The 26,255-nt window shown below is 40.4% G+C and overlaps 1 protein-coding gene across 1 annotated transcript; it reads left to right on the top strand.

Annotated features, from left to right (window-relative positions):
• The first annotated feature begins 1,427 nt into the window (after window positions 1-1,427).
• Window positions 1,428-24,898, top strand: LOC306769524 (phosphatidylinositol-3,5-bisphosphate 3-phosphatase MTMR2-like). Its single transcript, XM_079258164.1, has 18 exons — window positions 1,428-1,945; window positions 6,244-6,349; window positions 7,280-7,303; window positions 11,229-11,316; window positions 11,424-11,518; window positions 13,384-13,491; window positions 13,572-13,670; window positions 15,746-15,829; window positions 16,335-16,484; window positions 18,916-19,104; window positions 19,232-19,417; window positions 19,564-19,722; window positions 21,668-21,715; window positions 23,303-23,395; window positions 23,493-23,606; window positions 24,155-24,198; window positions 24,277-24,409; window positions 24,653-24,898. Exons 1-18 carry the CDS (start codon window positions 1,839-1,841, stop codon window positions 24,818-24,820), a joined length of 1,995 nt encoding a protein of 664 aa, XP_079114290.1. The 5' UTR covers window positions 1,428-1,838; the 3' UTR covers window positions 24,821-24,898.
• The last annotated feature ends 1,357 nt before the right edge of the window (window positions 24,899-26,255 follow it).

Here is a 26,255-nt window from a genome sequence, read left to right as displayed (position 1 = left end):
TTAGGGTTTAACTTATGAATTACAGTACTGTTAAAGAATTATATTTTCCTTTCACCAAAATTAAATGAAAAATTCTCTTTTACGATGCAGAAGTACTGACACGTGACTTTTCCTACCTCCTTCTGCTTCCAAGGGCGCTAAGTTTGAGCTCTAGCATTTTGTCTTCACACATATCTCACAGGGGCAGTCTTTACATGTGAAATATAACATAAAACAAAGACCCAGAAATGAACCATTATTAAATAAATCTTTACACATTTCAACAGAAAACAAGAAAAATATTTTTGAATATTTTCACCAACGCTGAGCAACGAGAGCTGTTGTTTTAATGCAGTGTGGGAATCTGGCGATAACAGGAAGTGGCAATGATATACGAAAATAGGAGAAGAAGAATGACGCTCTTCAAAATAAAAGCATTAAAATAAATGCAAAGTGGCAGAGCCACAGTCTTTGTAATTAACCAAATTAACTGACATTTACAAGGGTTGTTCACCTGACCTTTTATGGCCAACATGTGGGCGTGACAAAATGTTCCTTCATGTTTGCAAAATTTAGTGTTGATCCTGATTTATAAAGTGAAGCAGGCGGGGGACGTGTGTGCACACTGCTTTGTAAATCATTTGTAAATGTTTAATATAAACATTAACAGGCATAAGTAGTTCTTATATGGCTTTATTCTAACGTGAGCAGAGCAAATATTTCCTTTTGAAGTCACACTGCACATATCCTGAGGTGCTATGTTACTGCTTCTCATTCCTAATTATAAAACTGCTTCAGTACGTTCTATTTATAGTACCTGTATGTGCATGATATCCATGTCATGGTAAAGACAGACCTCTTGTGGTCATTTGAGGAATTTTGTCCTTTTGTGTATTCCAGAGTTACTGTTTTGTATCATTCCCTACTTATTTTGAGTAAATACATGTGTGCTAACTGTAATGTATATTCGTCTACTGATTGGCTGATGACGGTTCAATTTAAGTGGCAGTTCAGAAGGGAGCTATATAATTTTAGAAAACACTGTTTTTACACGCATTGTACTTGCACAAAACGCTGTTCATAACCTGTGTCAAAGTAGCATAAAACGGCGCCTTTTATGCGCGGTCATTGAATGTCGCAAAAAGCAGCGTTCATTGACCTGTACAGAACGTCGTTTTAACGGCGTATTAGCACTAAAAAAAAGGTGCTTGTAACGCCTTTTTGTGAAGAAAAACTGCGTATTTTAGGCGTTGTAATGCAAACACGCTACTTCAGTGGCGAATTATGACTACTTTGGCTTGCCATAGATTGGTGCAGCTGAGCGAGCAGTGACTGAGTTGAAAGTGTGTCACTGCCGCGAGGACATTGGGCCACATATGTGTCCACAGTGGACTGATCGGCTCTTTATGAGACTTATTCTCTGCTTGCAAATACTGTGTTATTCCCTCACAGTGCAAAAATGGCTCCTTTCGATGTTGTTAGTTTGCTCGCTCGTATCATGTGCACGCGTCCGGTGTTTACCGTGCGCGAGCTCAGTCTTTGTGGGTGCGGTTGGTTTTTAAGCGCGCCCCGTTTGGAACTATATAAACGCCATACATATGAGTACGTGTGCAGCTCGCGCAGAAATGAGCAGCTTGCTGCTCTCTCGGTTGTGCTAGTCTCTGCGGCGGTTTGTTAGCTGGGCGGAGCTGCAAACGCAGGAAGACAGAGGAGGAAGAACAGCGACAGGAAACCGCTGAATCCGACTCAGATTCGAGCTCTAGTCCGGGCACAACAAATACAAAGCATTTAACGGCATCCCAGTCTATCCTCACCCATCCCCCAACACCCTGAACAGTTAGTAGCCAGCTATCCGGCTGATGGAGAAGCAGACAGCAGCTTGCGAAACCACGGATGGAGATGGGCCACACAGAAAGCCCTGGAGCTCCCCGACTCACTCCCCACCAGCTGCTGATGTTCCGAGCAGGTGAGTCGGCCCTAACGGTTCCCTTAACACATCAGCAAGGTACCCCCCCCCTAATTTCCCGCATTTTAATGTCGGATCCAAATACAGGTTCTGTAAAGCCCAGAACTGGTCGAAGTTCGGACTAGCTGGTCAATAAAAAAGGTGTCAGAGTCAGAAAGCCGTGAAACTGGTCTCAGCGTAGATGTGTTTGATAATTAAGTGGTTCCTCTGAAGGGTGGCTATCTTCTCATTGCAACAGAACCAGAACTTTTATTACAGAAATTATCAGATTTTTTTTTTTTCTGTAGAGTCGGTGCAGACACAATGAACACATCAGTCTGGTTAGAGATCGTACGGGAAGTATGAAATGCAATACTTTGTGTTTCACTTCTAGTCATGCAGTCAGCCTAAGTTTGCAGTGAAATGAAATGAAAAATACTTTATTAATCCCCAATGGGAAATTCAATATTGTAGTAGATATAATTAATTTGAGGAGGTCTTGTTCCGGAGGCTGATGGCTGCTGGCAGGAATGATCTTCTGTATCTTTCAGTCTTACAGCGGACTTGAAGAAGCCTCTCACTGAACACACTTTGTTTCTTCGCTGTGTTGTGGAGAGGGTGTGAAGAATCCTTCATCATCTTCATCAGCTTGTGCAGCATTCTTCTTTGGACAATCAGCTCCAGCGGCTCCAGAGTTACTCCAAGCACAGAACCAGCTTTCTTGATCAGTTTGTTGATTCTCTTCAAGTCCCAGCTGATGCTGCAAAGCTGACTGCACTCCGCAACAGACTTATAGAAGATATGCAACATCTTGGTGCAGACATTAAACGATCTCAGCTTCCTTAAGAATTACAGTCTGCTATGACCTTTCTTGTAGATTTATTCAGTGTTGCATTTCCATTCCAGTTTGTTGTCCAGCTGAACTCCAAGATACTTGTATTCCTCCACCACCTCCTCTCCCAGGATGGAAACAGTGCTTTGTTTATTCTTCTTCCTCCTGAAGTCAACAATCATCTCTTTTGTTTAGCTGCTATTTAATATGAGATGATTGTCACGGCACCATTTAACAAACTGATTGACCAGTTCTCTGTACTCTGCTTCTTGTCCATCACTGATACACCCCACAACTGCAGAATCATCAGAGTATTTCTGCAGATGACAGGACTCAGAGTTGTACTGGAAGTCTGAGGTGTACATTGTGAAGAGGAATGGCCAGAGTACAGTTCCTTGTGGTGCACCAGCGCTGCTGACCTCCATCTCAGACACACAACCTTTCAGTCTCACAAACTGTGGTCTGTTTGTGAGGTAGTTATAGATCCAGGTGGTTGTGGAGGTATCCACCTGGAATTTATGGAGCTTCTCACATAACAAAGCAGGCTGAATGGTATTAAAAGCACTGAGAAATGAAAGAACATGACCCTCAGAGTGCTGCGTGAATGGTCCAGATGAGAGTGTGCTCTCTGGAGCAGGTATATGATGGCATCTTCAACCCCAAGTCCATTACGATATGCAGACTGTAATGGGTCCTGAAACATGTTTACTTGCTTGTTGAGGTGAGCCAGTAAGAGTCTCTCCAGGACTTTCATGATGTGAGATGTCAGGGCAACTGGTCTGTAGTCACTTGGTTCAGCTGGTTGTGTTTTTTTAGGCACTGGAACAAGGCAGGAGGTTTTCCACAGCACTGGGACTCTATTTTGTCTCAGAATGGTGTTGAAAAGGTGCTGGAGAATCGGACATAGTTGTTTTGAGCAGGTCTTGAGAACTCTGGGACTGACACCATCTGGACCTGCAGCCTTGTTCTGGTTCAGTTTCTCAAGTTGCTTCATGACCTGATTGCAGGAGACAAACAAGGTGGAGGTCTCAGGATGTCCTGATGTGGAGGGAGATGAAGCTGTGTTCTGGTCCATCACTGAGCTGCAGGGTGAGAGGTGTGACAGGAAAGCAGTGGGCTTATGGAGGGTGTGTGGTCTGTTGGGCTGGAGGTAGGGGGTGAACTGAACCTGGTGAAGAATATGTTCAGCTCATTAGCTCTGTCCAGACCTCCATCAGGCTGGTCCCCCTTTAACTTGAAGCTGGTGATCTTCTTCATTCCAGACCACACATCCCTCACGTTATTCTGCTGGAGCTGACTTTCTAACTTCTTCCTGTAGTCCTCCTTGCACTTCTTAGTTTGTGTTTTAAGTTGTTTTTGTGTTGCCCTCAATAACTCCCTGTCTCCATCCCTGAAGGCTTTCTTTTTGATGTTCAGCAGCTTTTTCAGGTCACTGGTGATCCAGGGTTTGTTATTGGGGAAGCACCTCACTGTTCTTGTTGGGATGATGCTGTCCACACAGAAGTTTATGTAATCTGTCACACACTCAGTCATGGCGTTGATGTTGTCTCCATGAGGTTCACAGAGGACGTTCCAGTCTGTAGCCTCAAAGCCTCCTCTAAGAGCATCTTCAGCTTCAGCAGACCAGATTTTGATAGTCTTTGTGATGACTGGTTGCTGCTGAATGATGGGCTTGTAGGTGGAGGTGAGAAGAACCAGATTATGGTCAGATCTTCCTAAAGGAGGCAGGGCAGAACAACTGTATCCATTATTCATATTTGCATAAAATAAGTCCAAGATCTTATTTTCTCTGGTGGAGCAGCTGACAAACTGCTGGAATGTTGGTAGAGTTGCAGAGAGGGAGACGTTGTTGAAGTCTCCAGAGATCGCCATGAATGAGTTTGGATGGTGTGTTTGTAGCCGAGCAACAATGGAGCTGATGATGTCACAGGCTGTTCTGGTGCGGTACCAGGTATTATATAAACCACTACCAGAATAACACAGGTAAACTCTCTGGGTAAATAATATGGACGGAAGCAGTTCGATGTCCCTTGTGCATATCTTCTCCTTGACAGTAACATGTCTAGGATGACACCTGGTTAACCAGCACAGCAATTCCACCACCCTTTAGCTTTCTGCTGTGTTGTCTACTGTAGTCTGCACGGACTGTTTTAAAGCCCGGTACAGACACATTACAGTCAGGGATGTGTTCATGCAGCCATGTCTTGGTGAAGCACATAATACTGCACTCTGTATTCTTTCTGAGACCTTGTTAACATCTCGAGCTCAGCCGTTTTGTTAGCTAGCGATATCACATTACCCATGAGGACGATTGGTAGAAGTGGTTTAAATCTCCATCGCTTTGTCCTCTGTCTCACTCCTGCTCTGCATCCTCTTCTCTTTCTTTTCAATTCCATCAGGATTTGATGTGTTGTTTTGCTGATAATCCTGATTTGGGAGAGGTTAATCAGTTGATCCCAATTGTAAACAAGTCTTACGTTGCCATGGGGACTCATCATAACAAGTCTTGAACTGGCATGAAATCCTCAGAAAAAAAGACCTAATTTGAGGTAATATCTATGTGAGAAGAGTTTGTACTTTGAAAAAAATCAAGATAGCAAATCTGAGCTACTACAGTTTGCTGCTATCAGACGGCGCAGTCTAGAATGGAATAAAGTGGTTGCACAGTGGTTGGACTGTGCTGGGTTCACATTAGTCTGCAGTGGGGATGTATTTTTTCCTGTGATAAGTCTTTTTTTTATTGCCAGCAAGGTTTGCTTATTCTAATCATTTCATGCTTTTCCTCTTTACTTTTAAAAGTAGACACTTTTTTTAAATGTGCTATGTGTTGTGATTTATTTAAAAATCTCTTCGTGGTTTGGACGGTGGCCTTTCTGTGTGGAGTTTGCATGTTCTCCCTGTGTATGCGTGGGTTCTCTCTGGGTACTCCAGCTTCTTCCACTGTCCAAAGTGTTGGATAAGTGTTATTTACTAAAATATTGAATTTCCCTTTGGGGATTAATAAAGCTTTTTTTTTTTTCCATTTCAAAGACATGCATGTTAGGTTAATTGGTTACTCTAAATTGCCCATAGGAGTGAGTGTGAGCCTGAGTGGTTGTTTGTCTCTGTGTGGCCCTGCGATGGACTGGCGAGCTGTCCAGGGTGTACCCTGCCTTCCACTCAAAGACTGCTGGGATAGGCTCCAGCTTCCCTGTCACCCTTCATTGGATTAAGCAGTTAGGATGATGAATGAATTAATTATTTGCTTCGAGATGGCATGGAGCAGATTCTGTAGGAAGGTTTAAAATGAGACATGGAACTGGTTAGTTCCATGTTATATATTGTCACGGCACCACCCCGGCTAGATTGGCTATCATGCTGCGGTGGGTGGGGCAAGGTCCATAATGTTTTCAGATCTCAGCCTTAAATGTTTTGGGCGTTTTCAAAGCAAAGGCTTGGCTAACAATGATCTTTAGGAATTAATATCTGAGATGATCTTTGTCTTTAGTCCAACAGGTTCTCATGTGGAATGGTGTAAGCAACTGATTGCAGCCACTATCTCCGTTCAGATGTCCAGATCTACCCAACCTGATCTTCTCAACAGGGATAACAAGGTGTTCATCACACAAAAACACATGTTTGTTTTGCTGGACCTGTTCTCTGACAGCACACTTGCACACTGAGCCCTAATCTTTCCCCTCAACTCAGAATCTGACTATTCCTGTTCCTAAAACCAACTCAGAGTCAGAATCAGACAACTTTATTTTCCCAGAGGGAAACATTTTTCCTGGTCATCAGTGTAGCTGTGCTACATTCATTTTTCAACCAATGTCACCCACACTGAACACACAAGTGTCAGCAGCAACCCCTTGGTTGGCAGCTCGTTGACCTGAAGGCATATCTAAGAGGTTGGGCAATAGTATTATAGGAGAAAATTGATAAATACAGTGAAATACCTTCCATCTGCTTCATTACCTTGAAAATTTTGACCCTGGAACAAAACTCAGGAAGTCTTCATAAGTTTATTGAGTCAGTTTTCCCTATCATGGCTGGAAAAACACATGCTCACACTACCTGACACATTTCTCATTCATTTTCATTAGTTGCTAATTTGCTTTCAGTCCTGTCAACGAAACCTGAGACAAAAGTCCTTTCTAAAATCCAAAAATGATGGTGTCTTCAACCCCAATAACATTATCATTATCAGACTGAATAGGGCCTTGAAAGGTGTACACTTAATTTTTGAGGTGAGCCCTTAAAAGTCTCTGCAGGACTCATGATAAGATGTTGGTGTGATTGGTCTGCAGTCATTTGGTTCACATGGTTATTGAGTTCACAACCTGCCCTGTTACTGGAACAATACAGGAACTCTTTTCTGACTCAGTCTGATGTTGTCTTTAGTTTGTACCTGGGAGACTGAAAATGATTGAGCAGGGGACTGGGGGCTCAGGGGAGGGAAGGGTTTGTCTTTGGGGGTGATTTACTGAACCGACAGAACATTTTAATGTTGAGCTGTATGTGCTCTCTCTGTGTTTAACATCTAGGTATCTAAAAAGTTAAATCACATGGTAAGACTTACTTGATTTATTTTTATTCATTTATATGTGTGTGTCTCTCTGTTAATAGATTGTTTACCCTGTCTCAAGTTAACATGAGTGATTGTGTGGCTGAGCTTTATGCCACACGTGTTTTGAAGTGCTTTCTGTCAGAACTGCTTCCTTTTATAACTGCTTCCTGTTCTGACTGTTTTCTGTTGGAGCTGCTTCCTGTTAGTTACTTTCTACTCTTTATCTTAGCTGTTCCCAGGACTGATGTCTTTTGTATAAAAGATGTCTGATGTTTCTCCAGTTTTGCCTTGAGACCCTGTTTTTTTTCTTCTCAGTTTTTTGTGTTCCTTTTTCCTGATATTTCCAACATTGGGTATGGCTATATCAATCAACACCGCTTTCCTCTGCTGCTTATCCATGATCACTATGTCCGATTGGTTGACCACCATCAATCTTGTCCTATAGGATCCCTTTCATTCTCCACCATTTTGGGAGGTGTTTCTCATTTAGACTTAGGGGTCTCCAGTCCATATTCTGCACAGATGTTTCTGTACACTATGTCTGCTTCTTGATTCTGGCGTCCATGTATTCTCTGCTTATCAGTATCTTGCACCTTGCTGTTAGGTGCTGGATTGTTTCAGGGATTTCTTTGCACATTCTGCTTCTGGAGTCCTACCTGGTATGGTACATCTTGGCCCTGATAGCCGTAATACTCAAAGCTTGCTCTTATGCTGCCAGGAGTAGTGCCTCTTTGTGGTCCTGTAGTCCAGCCCTCTCTAGCCATTGGTAGGACTTGCTCATATCAGCCACTTTGGCAATCCATCAGTGGTAAATCCCATGCAAGGGCTTTTCCTTCCATGATAGTTTCCCCATTTCATTTTCCTCCAGGTTCCAGTGCTTGAGACATCCAGTAAGTGCTTCATCCCATGGGTTCATCTTCCTGATATATTCATTGAGCTTGGATGTTTCATCTTGGGTAGTGGTCCTGATGCTCACAAGTCCTCAGCCTCCCTCTTTGCTCTTATCATATAGTGGCTGGACACCATACTTGGGTGAAACCCTCTATGCATGGTGAACAGCTTCTGTGTTTTAACATCTGTGGTCTGAACTTCCTCCTTGGGCCAGCTCATTATCCAAGCAGGGTATCTTATCACTGGCAGGATACAGCTGTTGATGACCCCATTCTTGTTCTGGTCATTGAGCTAACTTGGCATGTACTTAACTTTCCTTGTGGCCTCTTTGTGGTTGCCATTTACTTGTGGTATGCCAAACTACTTGTAACTCTCCTCAACATCAGTTATTCTGCCTTCCAGGAGTATGATGCCCTCCATATGGACTACCTTCCCTCTTTTTGTTACCATTCATCCAAATTTCTCCAGTCTGAATGATATTCTGATGTCCCTGCTGTTGATCCTGGTGGTGTGGATCAGTGAGTCAGTGTCTTGTTCATTCTTAGCCTACAGCTTGACATCATCCACGTCCAATCATCACCTCCAAATCTGAGACCATGGTCCTCAGCCGGAAAAGGGTGGATTGCCCTCTCCGGGTCGAGAGTGGGGTCCTGCCTCAAGTGGAGGAGTTTAAATATCTCGGGGTCTTGTTCATGAGTGAGGGAAGGATGGAGCATGAGATCGACAGATGGATCAGTTCGGCGTCCGCAGTAATGTGGACTCTGCACTGTCTGTTGTGGTGAAGAAAGAGCTGAGCCAGAAGGCGAAGGTCTTGATTTACCAGTCGATCTACATTCCTACCCTCACCTATGGTCAGGGTTAGGTGTTCCGGCACGTCCCTCTGGGAGGAGACCCTGGGGAAGACCCAGGAAACACTGGAGGGATTATCTCTCTCAGCTGGCCTGGGAACGCCTTGGGAGTTGGCAAATGTGGCTGGGGAGAGGGAATTCTGGGCCCAGATAAGCGGCAGAAGATGGATGGATGGATGGGAGTTCAGGCCTATGACAACTGTTGGCGGGCAGGCCTTCATCTTGCATGGGTGTTCAAATGGTGGCCTTTCTGTGTGGAGTTTGCATGTTCTCCCCTTGTATTCTCCCCGTGGGTTCTCTCCGGGTACTCCGGCTTCCTTCCACTCTCCAAAGACGGTAAATCTTTGGGTGTTAGTTTATGTTAAGTTAATCGGTTACTCTAAATTGTCCCTAGGAGTGAGTGTGATCGTGAATGGTTGTTTGTCTCTTTGTGTGGCCCTGTGATGGACTGGCCGACCTGTCCAGGGTGTACCCTGCCTCTCGCCCAGTGATTCCTAGGGATAGGCTTCAGCTTCACCATGACCGTTAATCAGACTAAGCGGTTCAGAAAATGAATGAATGAATCGTAGTTTCAGATATAAACTGGATTTTGTTCTGCGTTGCCTAGTTAAATAAAAGAAATTTTAAGCCATTGGTTGCTTTTGCTGAGATTTTTCTATTGAATACTAGTTTTTAAGAGAAATGACAAAGTTTAGGCTGATCTCCTTGTCCCTGTGAAGCAGCTCTTTACTGCTGAGTAACCAAAACCTATTGGTTCTCTTCCTCTTCTTTTCTCTTTCTATCACTTTCTCAATGCTTGCTCTCTGCAGGATTCAGTAGACGCCAATCCTTTTTTCTTAGGAGAAAGTGACCCTGAACATCCTTCTGATGCTTTGGCAAGTCGCTGTCTGTCTGTTTGTCATGCTGTATTCCTGCCTGCCTTTTCACACCTGTTTTCAACCAGCTTCATGTAGCTGTTTAGAATTGTTGAGAAATATAGATCCACAGTAATGTCTTCAATTACGGTGTTTATTTGCATACTGAGAAAAGGTGAGATCTCCTGTTTTTTCATTGTTTTCTCATGATATCATCATCACATGGACGAGTGATCATATTTATTTTGTATTGAACTTTAAAATGTACAGATGTTACTGATGTTAGCTATTTGATTTTTAAAAATAATTTTCATACTTATATTAAATATATTAATACTTACTTACTTATATTACTTATATTAAATTTGGCTGTAATGAACTGGAGACATGTCCGGGGTGGGCCCTGCCTCTCGTCTAACAATTGCTTGGATAGGCTCTAGCTTTTCCTGCGACTGCAGAAGCAGCTAAGAGAATGAATGAATAAATTATATCAAATTTGGGGCTGGAAAAATATGTGAAATTTTGTGCACATCACAGATTTTAAACCTGTAAGTTTAATCTTATTATGACCTTGAATCACAGAATCAAGAATTAAAGACCGGATTTATTCTTTAGGCTTGTAAAACATGGTCATAAAATGTAACATACCTTTGTCGTCTTGCCTCTAAAACTCATATCTACCAGAATAAAACACCATTTAGTTAAAAGTTTTTCATTGTGATATTACAACTAGTTTGTTTTATGTTGTCTGTCATTTACTTCTATTTTTTACTTCTATTTGCTTTATTAAGGACATTGTGTGTGCCTTTGTTTATTTCTGAGCAGCATGCTGGCCAATAGTTTTCTGTTTGTAGATGAACTTTATAACTTAAGTAGACTTGTCTTGCCTTTTTCTGGGTGCAATTTGCCATCTTAAATTACTTTTTTTTTTTTTGACTCTGTCAACCTGTGATAACATTGAGTACGTTAACAATGCTTTAACATGCCCAGTCGTAAAAGGGCAAGGTCTTTATAGTATCCAATTAATCTGGACGGTTGAAAAGAAAGAAAAATGGTGAACACAGGAAAAACAGCAGCAACTGTTTTAAAAATTAGTTCAACTTCCTTTAAACTGGACTGAGTTAACCACATGGAAAACTAATGATGAGTGACAGCTGCGGCTGTGGACACATTTCTTCTGTCATAAAAGGTTCGTTCTTATTATGATCAGCGGCTTATCCATGTGTTCTTTATTCCCTTACAACACTTTTGAAGTATTCTGAGTGATTCCATAATTTTTTTGTGATTCTAGCTGGATGTGGTTGAATCACTTACTGCTCTGTGTTTTCTACAGAACCTTCCAGCTCTGGGATACAGGCTGCAGGTCAAAATGTTCCAGAACCAGGTTCCTCTGTTGCCAGGAGAGATGGTCCAAACTACAGGTACCTGGATCCCCTGCTGTCTGTCAGCTCACCTTTACTGTTCTAATTTTAATTCATATGTTTGTTCCCAAAAACTAAACTATGTTATCCATTCCCTATCTCTGCAGTCAAAAATGTGATGTACATCTGTCCCTTCAGTGGTTTGGTAAATGGGACTCTGACCGTCACAAACTACAAGCTGTACTTCACCAGCGAGGAAAAGGTAGAAAATGTTTGTTTTCTTCTCCACCTGAAATTGTGTTAGAGAGGTTAACTTTACGGACTACGTACAATTGATCAAAAAGAAAAGTTTTTATTTTGATGATAGAGTGGGTTCCTGCTTCCGAAAGCCAATCTGGGAGCTGGTTCCACACAGAGGGATCTGATAACTGAAGATTCTGCCTCCTATGATACTTTTTGAACCACTAAGAGCCACAAGAAAACCTGCAGTCTGTTAGTGAAGCTCTTTATAGGCTTAATATGTGAGAAGAAAACATTTTAAATTTATTCTGGATTTGGCTGGAATCCAATAAAGATACCTATAAATAAAGCCTGATACATTATAAAGAATGATACTCTCCGTCCCTCTGAGCCCCTCATCAGGCGTGTCGTTCTTCCACCTGTTATGCAACAGAACAGCCAATCACGCCCAAACCTGTCTCTTCACGCAGCCCAATGCTAAGAAGGCTATGGCGCATCTGTTGTCGCTGGCACACATCTATTCACAAAATATTTATAAAGAAAAACTTACACAAACAACATAACGACCGCGACCACAGAAGCTGTGCCAGTGCCTCAAACCTGTTCACATGATCAGCTTTCTGCTTTTAATTTGAAATAGTTACCAAAGGAGCTGAAGTATTAAGTATAAAATAAGGTCCAGATATTATGGAAATTATTACAACCAACATGAAAAAAAAGTAATATATACAATAAAAGCTCATTTGGATAACTGACATTATGGAGTAAATAAATGCAATAAATTTATTGTGGCACCGCATATAAATGACTTTCCCAGGATGATACCCCACATCCATTCCACAAATGCTGTTGGTAAGATATGACAAAACAATAAAAAAGTTTCTCTAGGATTAGAAAAAAGACAAATTTTAGAAAAGAAGGGGTTTCTCATTGCCAAACATATAGCATTAAAAGTTGCATTTAAGATCTCCAAGCTTACAGGACATTAGGATGAGGCTGATCAGGACTGGGTCCTGATTAGGAACTCATCTTGTTCTTTAAACCTATTGAAGTTCTAGCATAATAATGAGTTAAAAATGAGAAAAATATTAGCAATATAATAGCAATCCTATCCTGTAGCATTTGAAAATGGTTTGGCTGGAGGCAGTACAGTGGCTAGCACTGCGGCCTCACAGCAAGAAGGTCACTGGTTTGATCAGTAGTCAACATTCTCATAGAAGATGAGACCAAATGAAAAGTGTCAGAAAACACAGCAGCTACAGAGGAGTTTAGGATGCAAGAGCTGACCTCCCAGCAAGCAGAAGAAGCAACATGGAAAAGGATAAATTCAAAAGAATAGATATAATCAGAAATTGATTAATATCTAAGCCAAAAGCAAAACTAAGGTCCAGTGTATGGCCGTCTTTTCAGAATGTGGTTTTAGATTCATGCTTTTATATGTGAGTCAAAGGCAAGGCAAGTTTGTCTGTATGGCACATTTAATGTCTAAGACACAAAGTGCCAAATCCAAACTCAAAATAACTCCCAAGTTCCTCGTTGTAGAAGAAGACAAGGTAATACCATACCATACCAAAGAGAATCACTCTAAATGGGTTCTTGAGGTTCTTGGGTGAAAAGATAACAGCCTCAATCGTCATGAATTTAAGAGATGAAAATTCAAAATCATTACATTTTTTTATGTCTTTGACATCTTTGTAGTCAAACAAACTAATTTCCTGGTTTCACGTGCATCTTAAAGTTCACGTTAGTCCTGCTATTTTACTCTGAAAAGGGGAACAGAAGTGGGTTGGACGGAAGGAAGTGTCTGTGTATATGTAGTGAACATGGCGACAGTTAATAAAGTTAATGTTCAACTTCGAAAGTGAGTTTTTTGTGTAACACCTTCAGGTCTCTCCCTTCATCCTCGATGTAAGCCTGGGTGTTATTAGCAGACTGGAGGCCATCTGTGTCCCCAGCCAGGGAGAGAACACTAAGGGACTGGAACTGGTCTGCAAGGTACACCTGATACAAACACAGTTTTTCATGCTTTATCCGCCTCTACTGACTGATTTGTTTCTAATGTTGTCTCTGATCAGGACCTAAGGAGTCCCAGGTTTGCCTACAGGACAGAAGACAGTCAGCCTGATGTCCTGGAGGTTCTGGTTAAACACACCTTTCCTCTGTCTCACAACCTGGTCAGTTTTTGTCAGATGAATCTTTATTGCTGACTTAATGTGCTGCCAGTGTGTGCTAGATGACTGAGTTTATGTGTACTGAGTATATAAAGGTTTGGTATCACTGTAATCTTTCAGGATAGCAACTTAACCACGACCAGAGCAAAAGTATCACAAAATTAAGAAAAATAAACCGAAAAAAATAAAGAAACCTGTAAGAAATAGGTGAGGAATGTTAAAACTAACAAACACACCTCAACTCAAGCCTGCCCATGTTGTCACGTCTGAATATTCTTCTTTTGTGGTTTTATCTAAAATAAAAAAGAGAAGAAAAAATCAGACATCCTGTTTTGCAGAAGGAAGAGTGACTGCCAGTTTAAAGGTTGTTGGTTTGATCCCTTGCTTACCCGATCCACATAAACACTTCGAACCCTTTACTTGTTTTTTATTTTATGACTTTTTGGTTCACATCCACAAAATGTCTAAGGTACCTTAATTTCCAAATTGTTGGATTTCACGGGCACTCAAGATAATAAACACTGGCTCAAGTCAATTGCTGTCATGCGATGCCCCTGGAGCAATCAATGTTTTTTATAACTGTAGTGAAGACATTAGTTCATGGATGGCAGAATGGTTTCCACAGCTCAACGAGAACGCAACCTAAGCAGGCTACTGTTAATGGAGGCTGCGGCACAGACAGAAAAACTACATTCGAAACCTTCATCCAGCTGAAAAAGAGAAGGATCTTGGTGTAATATTTTACTCAGCTTTAAACTTTAAAAACCAGATGTGTCACATATAGATCAGGTTTTGTTATCATGCCGCTTTCTTTGAAAATTAAAATTGGGATTTTTAATTCCTACATTGAAGACTGTTATGTCTTTCTTCTAGTTTACCTGTGAAGACTATTACATCCTTACAGCTGCTCCTGAATTCAGTTGCACAACTGCTAGTGAAGGTCACATTACATCAAAATCTCTACCTGTGTGCTTCAGGATTGATTTAAAGCCTTTTGGTGGTTTTTAAAGCCGTTCATGGTCCTAGTCCTACTTATTTATCTGATTTGCTATTAACTTAAAAACCCTCCATAGTGCTTTGGAAGCATTTTATCAATCCCAGAAACCATAACTAAAAGACATGGTAAGGCAGCTCTTTGTTGTTATGGTCCCTGCCTGTGGAACAACCAATCTGACAGCAGCTGAAAGTTTGGTTTTTAATTAAACTTTGCTAAATTGTGTCTTTTTACATATCACATTACTCTGTTCTATTTATTATAGTATTGTATAGTATATGTTCTTAACCTGATATATTTTCTGATTGATGTTAATAGTGTTCTTTTTTAAATCCAGTCTCCAGTGTTTCCTTGCTGCAAAGTGCTCAGTGAGATAGTGTTTCCTACTACCATAATCCCATTGATCTTAAATGTGTATGTGTGTGCATATAAGCCTGTGTGCTTGTTTATGTATCTGTGTGGGTAGCTATTTGTATGAAAGGTGAAGTAATTAAAACTTTTATTAGATGATTGAGGATTGTTAAAATATTTTCCTTCCTTCACAGGAACAGGACTTTACTTGAAGTTAATTGATTTAATAACCTTCCCAGAATTTTCTCCTATGAACCTTGGTGGCAAAAATGTCATTACAATTGCAGTTTAATGATCAAACAAAAGTATTTTATGCCTCTTTTTTCCACCATAAATAGTGGCTTAATATACACATTCAGACCTGCTCAAAACTACAAAACTTTATTCATTTTCAGGATTTTAACTCTTTGAATATATTTGAATTATGAAATAATAATAAACACGCAAACAAGAAAAAACACAGTAAAAACTGAGCTATTGTCAATGTGATACCTGCCAGGAAGATGGGTAATATATATCATGTCTTACATAAGGTATGTTAAGTATAGGCATTTGACCGAGAAAAGGAGTTACTGTGAAATTTCACACAACCAGCTTTCACTGCAAAAATGATCACAAACTGAATAAAGAATTTTGTTTTAAGTTGATAAAAGTCTGAAAAACATGGCAGAAAGGTGAAGTTTTTTTGTTTTTTTTGACCGTCTGAATGTTAATATGTTGTGTTCTCTGTCAGCCTCTCTTTGCTTTCCTGTACAAGGAGCAGTTTCCTGAGGATGGCTGGAAGGTGTATGAGTCTGCTGCGGAGTACAGGCGTCAGGTAAGATCACAGATAACTGACTTTACATTGATTTGGTTTACCTGGAAGATGTGGAATATCAGAGGGATAAAGGAGGTGTCAAGATCATGATCCTGACTCCTCCACCTTTATGTAGGAGACCTTAGAGTTAAAAACGTCAGCTTATATACTCAGAGTATACTGTATAAGGAGGTATTTGTGTCAGAACGAAAACGTCACAGATTTCTTTCTTTAATCTCCTATAAGGTAAAAGCTCTTACATGAGATAGAAAGTGATACAGAAATATTTCTCATGTGTCTCTTTTTTCATTTAAAGTTAGTGGAAAGAAGCTGAGGTTTCTACCTCTGTCGTATCGAAAAATGTCCTTTGTGCTCACTTGGAAAGTGACTGTAGATTGTTTGTTGCAATGAGTCTGTGAATCATTTTCACTGTGACACAGGCAAAATGTAACTGATGTTCTGTCTAGGTCAGAATTCAGCTTTGCTAAACTTTATTTATGCTCAGTATGGTTGGATGTGTTTTCAGGGTCTACCAAATGAAAGCTGGACCATTAGTAAGATTAACAGCAGCTATGATCTGTGTGACACCTACCCCTCCATCCTGGTCATACCCACCAACGTCATTGAGGAGGACCTGAAGCGAGTGGCATTGTTCAGAGCTAAACGCCGCATACCGGTAAGTCAAGTGTGTGTGCACTTAAGTTTTCAGATTTCATTGTTTCGTACAAACTTTGAAAACAGAAAGTGATACACAGTCTGTTCGGCATTAAAATATCTTTCTGTCTGCAGGTTTGCTCACAACCACCTTTTCATGTCATTGTAACAGGAAGTGGTGGTCAACCAGCTGATTGTAGAGCAAAGTGTCTCGTGAACATTTGTGTTTCCGGGTGTATTATTGCAGGGGTGTCAAACTCAAGTCCTTGAAGGCCACTGTCCCACAGGTTTCCTCTGCACCAACACACCTGACAAAAATCAAAAAGATCCAAAAGGTGGTTTTCTAGTTTTTCACAGTAACCGATTCGTTTCAGTCAGGTATATTGGAGTGGATAAACAATCTGCAGAATAGTGACCCTCAAGTTTGACCTGGATCTGTGTTCTAATGGATCAGATCCTGAAATGGTTGGCGGTTCCTAAATGAGCTTGGTCAAATCATGTTAGAGGTTCAGGGATCGTTTGGTTAAAAGTTTGGAAATCACTTTCCCTCTCTGTTAGCTCATTTTAAACTGAGCTAATATTTTATCTGTATCCACTAAGATGTCCTATGAGTATAAACAACTTTATAGCGGTGCATTACCACTACCAACCAGTGTCACAGCACAGAAATAAACTCTGAACTTGGCACTCTCCACTAGTGGATGAACTAACTTATAAACTAGCAATATCAAAGACCAAATATGAGGGCTGTTACGTATGTAATGGATGTATCCATTTGCATACGCAAGAGAGCATAATTGTTTTAGAGATAGGTTGAGAAGCTTTTTTAGTAGTACAGATGCTGGTCCTCTGCATTGAGAGGAGCCAGATGAAGTCGCTCAGCAACCTGGTCTGTCTGATGTCCCACTGGGAGGATACTCATGAGGACCCATGAGGCAATTTAGAGGCTGCATCCTCCAGCTAGCCTGGGAATGCCTTAGGATCCACCAGAAGAGGTGGCCGTGAAGAGGGAAGTCTCAGCTGTGACCCAACCCTGGATAAGTGGAAAGAAAACAGATGGATGGATAGATAGTCTGGAATCAGTGACATAGTCCTTGGAATGAGTTAAGAAGCCCAAAGAATTAGTATGATAGTCTAATCAGCTACACCTGATAGTGGACATCAGCTAGCTTGATTGTTTGGTTTTTTTTAACACTCCATATGTAGTAATATTTCTAAGTTCACAGAAGTTTTTTAGTATAGAGGATACTTTATAGCTACTTTTAAAGCATTTTAAAAGTGGTTTTATCATTCTGTTGCATCCAGTTGTTGGTAAAAGCACAGTGTCTAAGTTAGTTAATGTGTTCCTGCATGAAGTCTTTCCATTCCCTTCCAGTGGTTTGTGTAACCCGACTGTAAGCTGTGCCTGAGCATAATTTTTGTGTTTTGTAAAGAATAAATGGTGCAAGAGGGACCAGACTACTGTTTCAAAACACGTCATTAAACAGTGAAGTGGTGCTAGTGTAACTATCCAAGCCCTGGTACTGAATGTTCAGTTATTTCTCTGTGATGATATTCTGTAATGTGTTTAATGATGTGTTTTGAAACAGTAGTCTGGTCACCATTTAGTATATATAACTTTCTAGTATAGTATAACTTTATGCTTTTGCCTACTCGTTTTCAAACATGAATTGTGACAATGTAAATATTGCACATATTGTCAATAAAATAACATTGGTAATTAACCTTGATAATGAAATTAAGGTAAATGAAATAACTGTGGTCATTATATCTTTAGTTAGAAGCTCTAATGGCAAAATTATCCCTATCTGCCCATGGTAATAGAAAAATAAAATAAAAATCAAGAATATCGAGGGGATCATTATATCTATAAAGCTCCCCTTTGCAAAGTAAATTTGCTCTCCAGATCACAGCATCCAGACCATTATTCTGCTTGCTTAAATGCTGGACAAGACATTCATTCATTCATTATCCCAACTGCTTAGTCCATTTAGGGGTCACGGGGAAGCTGGAGCCTCTCCCAGCAGTCTTTGACCAAAAGGCAGGGTACACCCAGGACAGGTTGCCAGTCCATCACAGGGTGGACAAGATATTATTTAAAAAAAAAAAAAAAAAGAGAACTTGAATAAACTTTTGACTGTAAAATGGCAAAAGCAAGACATGATTTATGATTTTGGCATGCTTGGTTTATAAGTCTTTTAGCTGAGTTTCTCCCTGTCATTTCAGTATTGCACAGATCTCTTGCTGCTTCCTGCACAGTGGGGATCTCTGAAGAGATTAACCTGCTACAATGACAAAGCACTAAAAGTGAAACTGGCATGTAGAGATGATTTTGGAAGGGCCATTAAACCTAGTTTAATTTACATTATTCAGTGTGAATAATGCTATCAATCTCACATTATGATGCAATTTAATGGAAAATTGGTCATGAACTGGTTGTACTTTCCCTCCAGGTCTTGTCTTGGATCCACCCAGAGTCTCAGGCTGCAATAATGCGCTGCAGCCAGCCGTTAGTTGGACCTACCGATCGTCGCTGCAAAGAGGATGAACATTTGCTCCAAATCATCATGGATGCCAACGCCCAATCTCACAAGCTCACCATCTTTGATGCCCGACAGAGCAGTGTGGCATTCACCAACAAGGTTAAAAGTTTAACCTCTCGCACCACTGATAACATTTTTTAGATTTCACTTTTTTCTATCTGTCATGAAAAATTTGCTGTGTCATATTTTACAATCTTTCTTCTTAATCGCTCTACTCATCCATCAGGCGAAAGATGGAGGATATGAAAATGAAAGTTTCTACCCTAATGTAGAACTGAATTTTCTGGACATCCCAAACATCCATGTGATGAGGGAATCTCTGAGGAAAGTGAAGGATGTGGTTTATCCTGCAATTGATGAGCTCCATTGGCATTCTGCCATTGACCAGACACACTGGTTGGAGTACATAAGGGTAATGACACCCAATAATCAATTTAATATTCACAATTATTTACTGTTTTCTTTAAAATAAATCTAATCATTCTTTGACTTTTCAAGTGTATATTAAACGAAAATGCATCTTAATTATTTTATAATATTGTCATGTCTTATGTGTAGTTGTTATTAGCAGGAGCAACAAAGATTGCGTTCAAGGTGGAGTCCGCAAAGACATCGGTGGTGGTTCACTGCAGTGATGGGTGGGACCGAACTGCCCAGCTGACCTCCCTAGCCATGCTGATGCTGGACAGCTACTACCGCACCCTCAGAGGCTTCCAGGTCAGACGTGTCAGGCAAATAGACATACATCGCTACCTATTGTTGATGTGGATTTTGTATCCAGGGGTCAGACAGGCATGACCAGGAAACCATTTCATCACATTCAGAAGTAAACATCTGGTTCACATCACACCTGTCCTGCAGCAGCTCCATTGGCTACCCGTCACATACCGCATTCATTTATAATGTTACTACTAGGTTACATAACTGTGACCAGGTGAACATAGCCTTTTAGTGTGGTTCAAGGATTCAAGGAACTTTTAATGCTCAAATTACACATTAGTGGTACAAAATAAAGACTCAGGTCCCGGGATATAAAAAAAGAAATTTCCTAAAGAGATAAAACTGGACAGCAATTTGTCAAGATCAGACTGGAAAGTATTTGTCAAATGGATGTCTCAAGATTGGGTTACAACACAGAAAAGCAAAGTAAATAAATCCAAGATAAATGCAATGAGGACGCACCTGTCATTCAACAAATATTTACAAGAGTCATCAAGTCTCCATGGAAACTAAACTTAAGGTTTATCACCTTAAGTACCCACTCCAGAATCAAGATCCTCTTCAAAAACTTTAGTGAAGGACAGAGTCACCAATGTAAAAATCACACAAGCATGTTAGAGGATGATTATGGAAAAGAGAACATGCAGATTTAAGAAGTATTCACAGATGTTCAATCACTCTGCCAGCGAGTAGATAACCTAGAATCACACAGCATCATGAAGAAGTGAAGCAGATTATTATGGTTGCTCGACCATTTGTTTCAACATATATTGGGGGAGAATGACCCAGGTCCTGAAATAGACCTAGTTTGGGTTCTAGGCGAGGAAAACAATTTGCCCTCTGCCTTGAGTCCATAGCAAGTCTCAAGCTGGCAGCTCCAAACAGCCGAATGGGGGGGGGGGTGTCACATTTCCACCAATCATCGCAGACATCCTCTCCATGTTGTTATCAATTCTGCGTACCAGCTCTGGGACCAACGAAAGATGACCAGTCTGGGGTAAAGTGGAATCTTGTTTACGGTCGAGTCTGGTCAGCGCAAGAGTCTGTGCACTGCTAGCTCGGCACATTCCGTTGCAGAATTCAGGCAGCCTGCCAGTTGTTGCCAGAATCTCACGGGTCTTGAGGTAGATCAGAGCTCCGCCAGCGCCAATCAGCAGAACCCCGTTCACCAATAATCCAAAGATGTAAACATCCTCCACGTCCTAAGAGGACAGAACCGCCAGACACATCGGTCTCCACCTGGCCCATGAATCCTGAACGTATCCAGCCGGAAGCCCCTCAGGACATGCGGGCTCACCCCAGCCCGATCTCCGGGTTGAGAAAATTTGATCGAATGCATTGAGAGACCAGTCGATCAGATCCATGATGTAAAAAAATTTGAGGAAAAGAGATGTAAAAAGAGGCTCTGAGTCAGACAGGACAAAGTAGCAGGCCAGAGTGGGAGGGAAGGAGGAAAGAGGAGAGCAGTGAAAAGCGTCCGCCTTCGCTGAGAGCAGGAGTGGAAATCCGACTATAACAATCATGTATAGCTTATCATACTACGTCAACACCTTACTGTCATAGACTGAAGAAGAGATGGACTTTCATCTTTTTGTAAATTATGATTGATTTGTCTACTGTGGGTTATTTTTGTTGTCTGTATGTTACATTCTGTGGGTCTTGGCTTTCCCTTCCTTATCTGTAGTATATGCACAGTATCCAGCTCAAAAGGAGAAAAAAAAAACATACATATGTTTTGTTTGTCTTTTTTTCTCTCTTAATGACCACGAATAGAATTAAAATATCAAATATCTTGGAATGCACGGTGGCATGGTACATCACTTTGATACATGATGTTTGAATAATGTTTAAATTCTGATCATTTCTAGGTGGAATAAGGTTACTGATTTGTTTTGTGTGTGAGTAAAAGTGTATACCTTGTATTGTGTGTTTGTATTTTTAGGTCCTGGTGGAGAAGGAGTGGATTAGCTTTGGACACAAGTTTTCTGCTGTAAGACAATGTTTATACGACACTGAATTGCATCAGACTGCATCTTCAATGATCACAGCTGATTCTTTTTATGTAAATGATTATACCACTGCTTAATCTTTCCTCAAATTTCAGTTTCATATGTGGGAACAGCAAGATTTTCAGCTCATGGCAATTTTCATGTCACACACATTTACCCGATGTTTCCATTTTTTTAAACATTGGGTCCTTTTTAACAACCTTCACTCAAAGGAAAAACAACCTCAACTTCAGTCAAGTCAGTTCTCTGTCAAATGTAAAAATAACAGAATGTCATCAACTGATACTCTATTCCCAGTTGAAAATAAACAACATATTGGATTTCTATACTATACCATTTTATGTAGAGTCATACCTCATTTTCAATCTGATGGTAGCAATACATTTGTAAAAAGATGGAACGGGTAGACAATTTACAACTGTGGATGTGTTAAAATGCTTAATGATATCCTCTTAACATGACTGAAATATGCCTTTATCTGTAATTTACCGTCATTTTGTACTCTTAAGATATACAAACAGTAACTAAACATTTTGACCACTCAGTGATTTTAATTGTAGAGGTCCACAGATTTATCAAGTAAATATTATTCATAATCGGGTTGTTGGCTGAAATTTAGTGTTGTCCATCTTTTGTAATATTGATTTTACCTCCAAACTATATAGATTTATTTTCAGTGTGCTGTTTTGAGGCCTCCACAGAAAAGATGCTCTAATGGCCTCTATCTGTAAAAAAAAAAAACAAACAGATGGAATAGTCCAGCTAAAATGCTGTAATTCTGTGTGACAATGCAACTGGGGTTGTTCTGCTCATTGCTGCATCTTATTGATTGGCTTTCGCAGTACGGTATTAAGTCTGTTACATTCTCTGTGAAGAGTGAAAACATTTTACTTGTTCTTGGTGCCATGAGAACAAAATGACATAATTTTGTTTTGTGACAAGATTGGGGACAACATATGGTTTGTTCTCTAGGCAACAGCTAAGCAGAACTTTCTTCTTGTGGGGCTTCAAGAAGTATTATGTGATTAGTTGGACCTTTAAGGGCTGACAGGTTTTTTGTACTCCTCCATCAAGCTCTGGTCACAGTCAGCTTTAATAACTTTACTGTTTATGGATGAATGCAGGAATTTTCAAATTCAGTCCTCGAGAGCCTGTGTCCTGCACGTATTGAATGTCTTCCTGCAGCAACACACTTGATTCTAATGAAAAGATCATTAACAGACTTGTGCAGAACTTGAGAACCACTTGATAGGATCAATTGTATTTAAATCGACTGTTTTGTGGCAAGGAAACATTCAATACTGGCCATAAAGGAAATGATTTGGAGACCCCTGCATTGATGCATTAAAAAAATGCAAAGATCATTGGACCATGATGGAACTCAAAAGTAAATTTCTATTTTCATCAAATGCAAATTTAATGATTTCCTTTTTTTAATTAAATACATTTTTACTCGTGAGCTGAAATAATTAAAAAAATATTCACAAAAATATACAAAACCAAATAAGGACTGTTTAATGAATGGTGAATAAATATTTGTAAATATATCCCTTCATTCTGTGATTCAGCGTGTGGGCCATGGTGATGAGAATCATGCTAACTCAGAGCGATCACCCCTCTTTGTCCAGTTCATTGACTGTGTCTGGCAGATGACTCGGCAGGTCTGTAACCTGAGATTCCAGTTATTGTAAATTTATTCTAGGACATTTCAGATACTCCTCATTCATACGTTTTCTTTGCTTTCTTACTTTTGACTAGTTCCCAGCAGCCTTTGAGTTTAACGAGCTGTTCCTCATCACAGTGCTGGATCACCTTTACAGCTGTCTCTTTGGCACATTCCTCTGTAGCAGCGAGCAGGAGAGGACACTTAAGGTAAATCCATGGCTTGCTCACACTTCTCAATTTAACTCTGCTTCTGTTTGCTGTTTAAACAAACTTAAAAAAAAAGACACAAAACAGAAACTTCAGAAACTTTTCCACAGAAATAAATAAGACTGTGTAACCAAAAACTAGAAATAAACTTCAGTTCCAGCAACAGTGGTAGACATCCGCAAGACATTTAGGGACATTATTCTTTAGGAACATTTCTTCATGTCATTTGGAGTCTGATATCTCTTTTAAAAAACATCAGTGAAACATGTTTTAATATTAGTAAGATTGGTCATTTTAATCTTACACAGATAAGTCAGTGCATCTCTATTAGAAGTTAGTACAGTAGTTCTAGGAATGAGTGAATAATGTGACTGGGGTCTGTCACAAAAGTTATAAAGAAGTGGCATTGTTGAGTCAGAGAAGTGAATTTAGCTGTAGTTGAACATGTTCTTATCCCAACAATAATGTCCTGCTTTAATTTATTATATCCAAAGAGTGGATGATTTGTATAAGAAATGTTACGAGTTACTCTTTCTTGTCATGTGCAGGAGGTGCAGACCAAGACTGTGTCCCTGTGGTCCTACATCAACAGGTAAAAGAGTGCGTCCTCAGTATTGACAGATATAAGTAAAAACTGACATTTTTAACATCTGACGCTGTTCGTAATCAGCCAGCCAGAGGACTTCATTAACCCCTTCTATGTGGACTATGAGAACCATGTTCTGTATCCACTGGTTTCGTCCAGACACTTGGTATTGTGGATCAACTACTATGCCCGCTGGAACCCCCGTATGAGACCACAGGTATGCCAGTTATTATTTTTGGTTTCCAGCTTGGTTACTGATTGTAGGCTATCAAAATTAGACTGAAGGCAATTTCTACTTCAGATATGCTAGAGGTGTGTTGCAGCCGGGAAAACTCCTAGGAATTGAGGATTGCGGTACTTGAGAACCGGAATTCCCCACCCCTGCTAAAATCCATTATGTGTGCTAATTTATTTGGACTAATTATCATCTTGATAACACTCATCTTTACTTGTGTTTCAGGTTCCTGTTCATCAGACCCTGAAAGACTTGCTGATCCCGAGAGCAGAGCTCCAGAGGAAGGTGGAGGAGCTAAAGAGAGAGGCCTCCTCGCACTCTCCATCCTTCTCCTTGGAACCTTCCCCTTCACCACCCCACCACACAGGAACACCACTGTATACTTCTGTTTGACACCTACATCGTGTTAAATATCAGAAAGTCCTCAGATTATTAATGTTTCTTCAGCTGTGAAAAAAGGAAATTATAACATTGTCACATTACAGATTTTACACACCATAAAAACACAGATCTGCCAATTTTCTAGCTGTTTGATTACCGTAAATTGAAATCCAGAATTTCTCACATCCCTGTGGAGGAACTCTTATTCCTGATTATCATAATGGCTGTGGACAGTGATTCATACACAGCTCTCAGATTCTCTGTATTCCTTCTTTTTAAAGTTTTATTTCACATTTCATAATCCATTCAATGACTGCAAGGTGTCCAGAGCAGCATCCCTCCAAACTGTACTGACAGTTGGTATGAGATGTTTGTGCATGTAATATTCTAAAATATGGTTTATCGGATTGCACCTCAGTGCAGCTCAGATAAATTTTAAATACAGCTTGGTTCACAGTGTCTGGTGACCTACCAAAATTCTGCATGGAATATGTATAAAGCAAAAAGCCTTCCGATATAACATGACCACTAACGTTTCCATCTGTAAAACAAATTATCGTAACATATCCTGGTCAGCATCATCATTCCTGCACATTACTGCCCTCCAACCAACTTAGTGACATTGTCTAAAATTTTCTGTTCTTTACTGGCCAAAATTAATATCTGTATTTATATATGTGTAATCATTGATGTAGTTTGACTTCCGCTAATAACCCAATACAAAGAATTTTAGATTTGTTTACATATGAAGTTTGATCCAGTAGGGGGCGCCATGATTTTGTGTTGGTTTCTCTTTACCCTGCCATTAGTATGATGGCATTAGTAACTTGATGAGGAAGTTCAATAATCTGACTTGGGTGCTTTGGAGGAGGATCATGTTTAAAACAGGCAGGGGAGGGGGGGCCTGAGGACCGGAATTGAGAAACATAGCGTTAGAGGCATGTTTTGTGTTTAGTGGAAGTGACGTTGTGAGACGGAAGGTTATTGTGATTGGATAGGATTAGTGCGCTACTGCTGCCTAAAGGTTTGATATGCTTATGAATGCGCTTAACAACACGGTTATGCAGATAGATGTGGATGGATTTGTTTTAAAAATGAGGTATAGACTAATTTATTTTTTTTACTGGCCAGAGGGGGGAAGATTTTCCGTTTTACAAAAATCTGTCTACGTGTGGACATGTGGCTACATGAGGCTGTTTTCGACCACAGAAACCTGAATCTCTTAGCCACGCACAACTGTGATAAGGTTAGCTCTACCCTCCCTTCTGTCTCAGACTTCTCCTTACTGTCTGTAAATGAGGCTACCGCAATACTCTGTATGGCTCACTGAGGTTCATCACAGAGCAGGTCTCAGGGCAGCAGACAGAAAGTGGCGCAAATCCAAAGAACTCACTGACTTGTCAAAGTACCGGCAAAAACACTCACTTTTCACATCCAGCCTAAAGGC

This window comes from Telmatherina bonti (assembly GCF_933228915.1).
Source record: "Telmatherina bonti genome assembly, chromosome: 18".
Taxonomy (NCBI): domain Eukaryota; kingdom Metazoa; phylum Chordata; class Actinopteri; order Atheriniformes; family Telmatherinidae; genus Telmatherina; species Telmatherina bonti.
The sequence above is the reverse complement of the archived record's forward strand: the minus strand, read 5'-3'. Positions and strand labels throughout refer to the sequence as shown.

Excerpts from the sequence above, each read along its gene's own strand:
- LOC306769524 (XM_079258164.1), top strand. The coding sequence starts at position 1,839 with ATGGAGAAGCAGACAGCAGCTTGCGAAACCACGGATGGAGATGGGCCA. Across the intron at positions 11,317-11,423 it reads AGAGATGGTCCAAACTACAG|TCAAAAATGTGATGTACATC; the intron begins GTACCTGGATCC and ends CTATCTCTGCAG. Across the intron at positions 21,716-23,302 it reads TTGGACACAAGTTTTCTGCT|CGTGTGGGCCATGGTGATGA; the intron begins GTAAGACAATGT and ends TCTGTGATTCAG.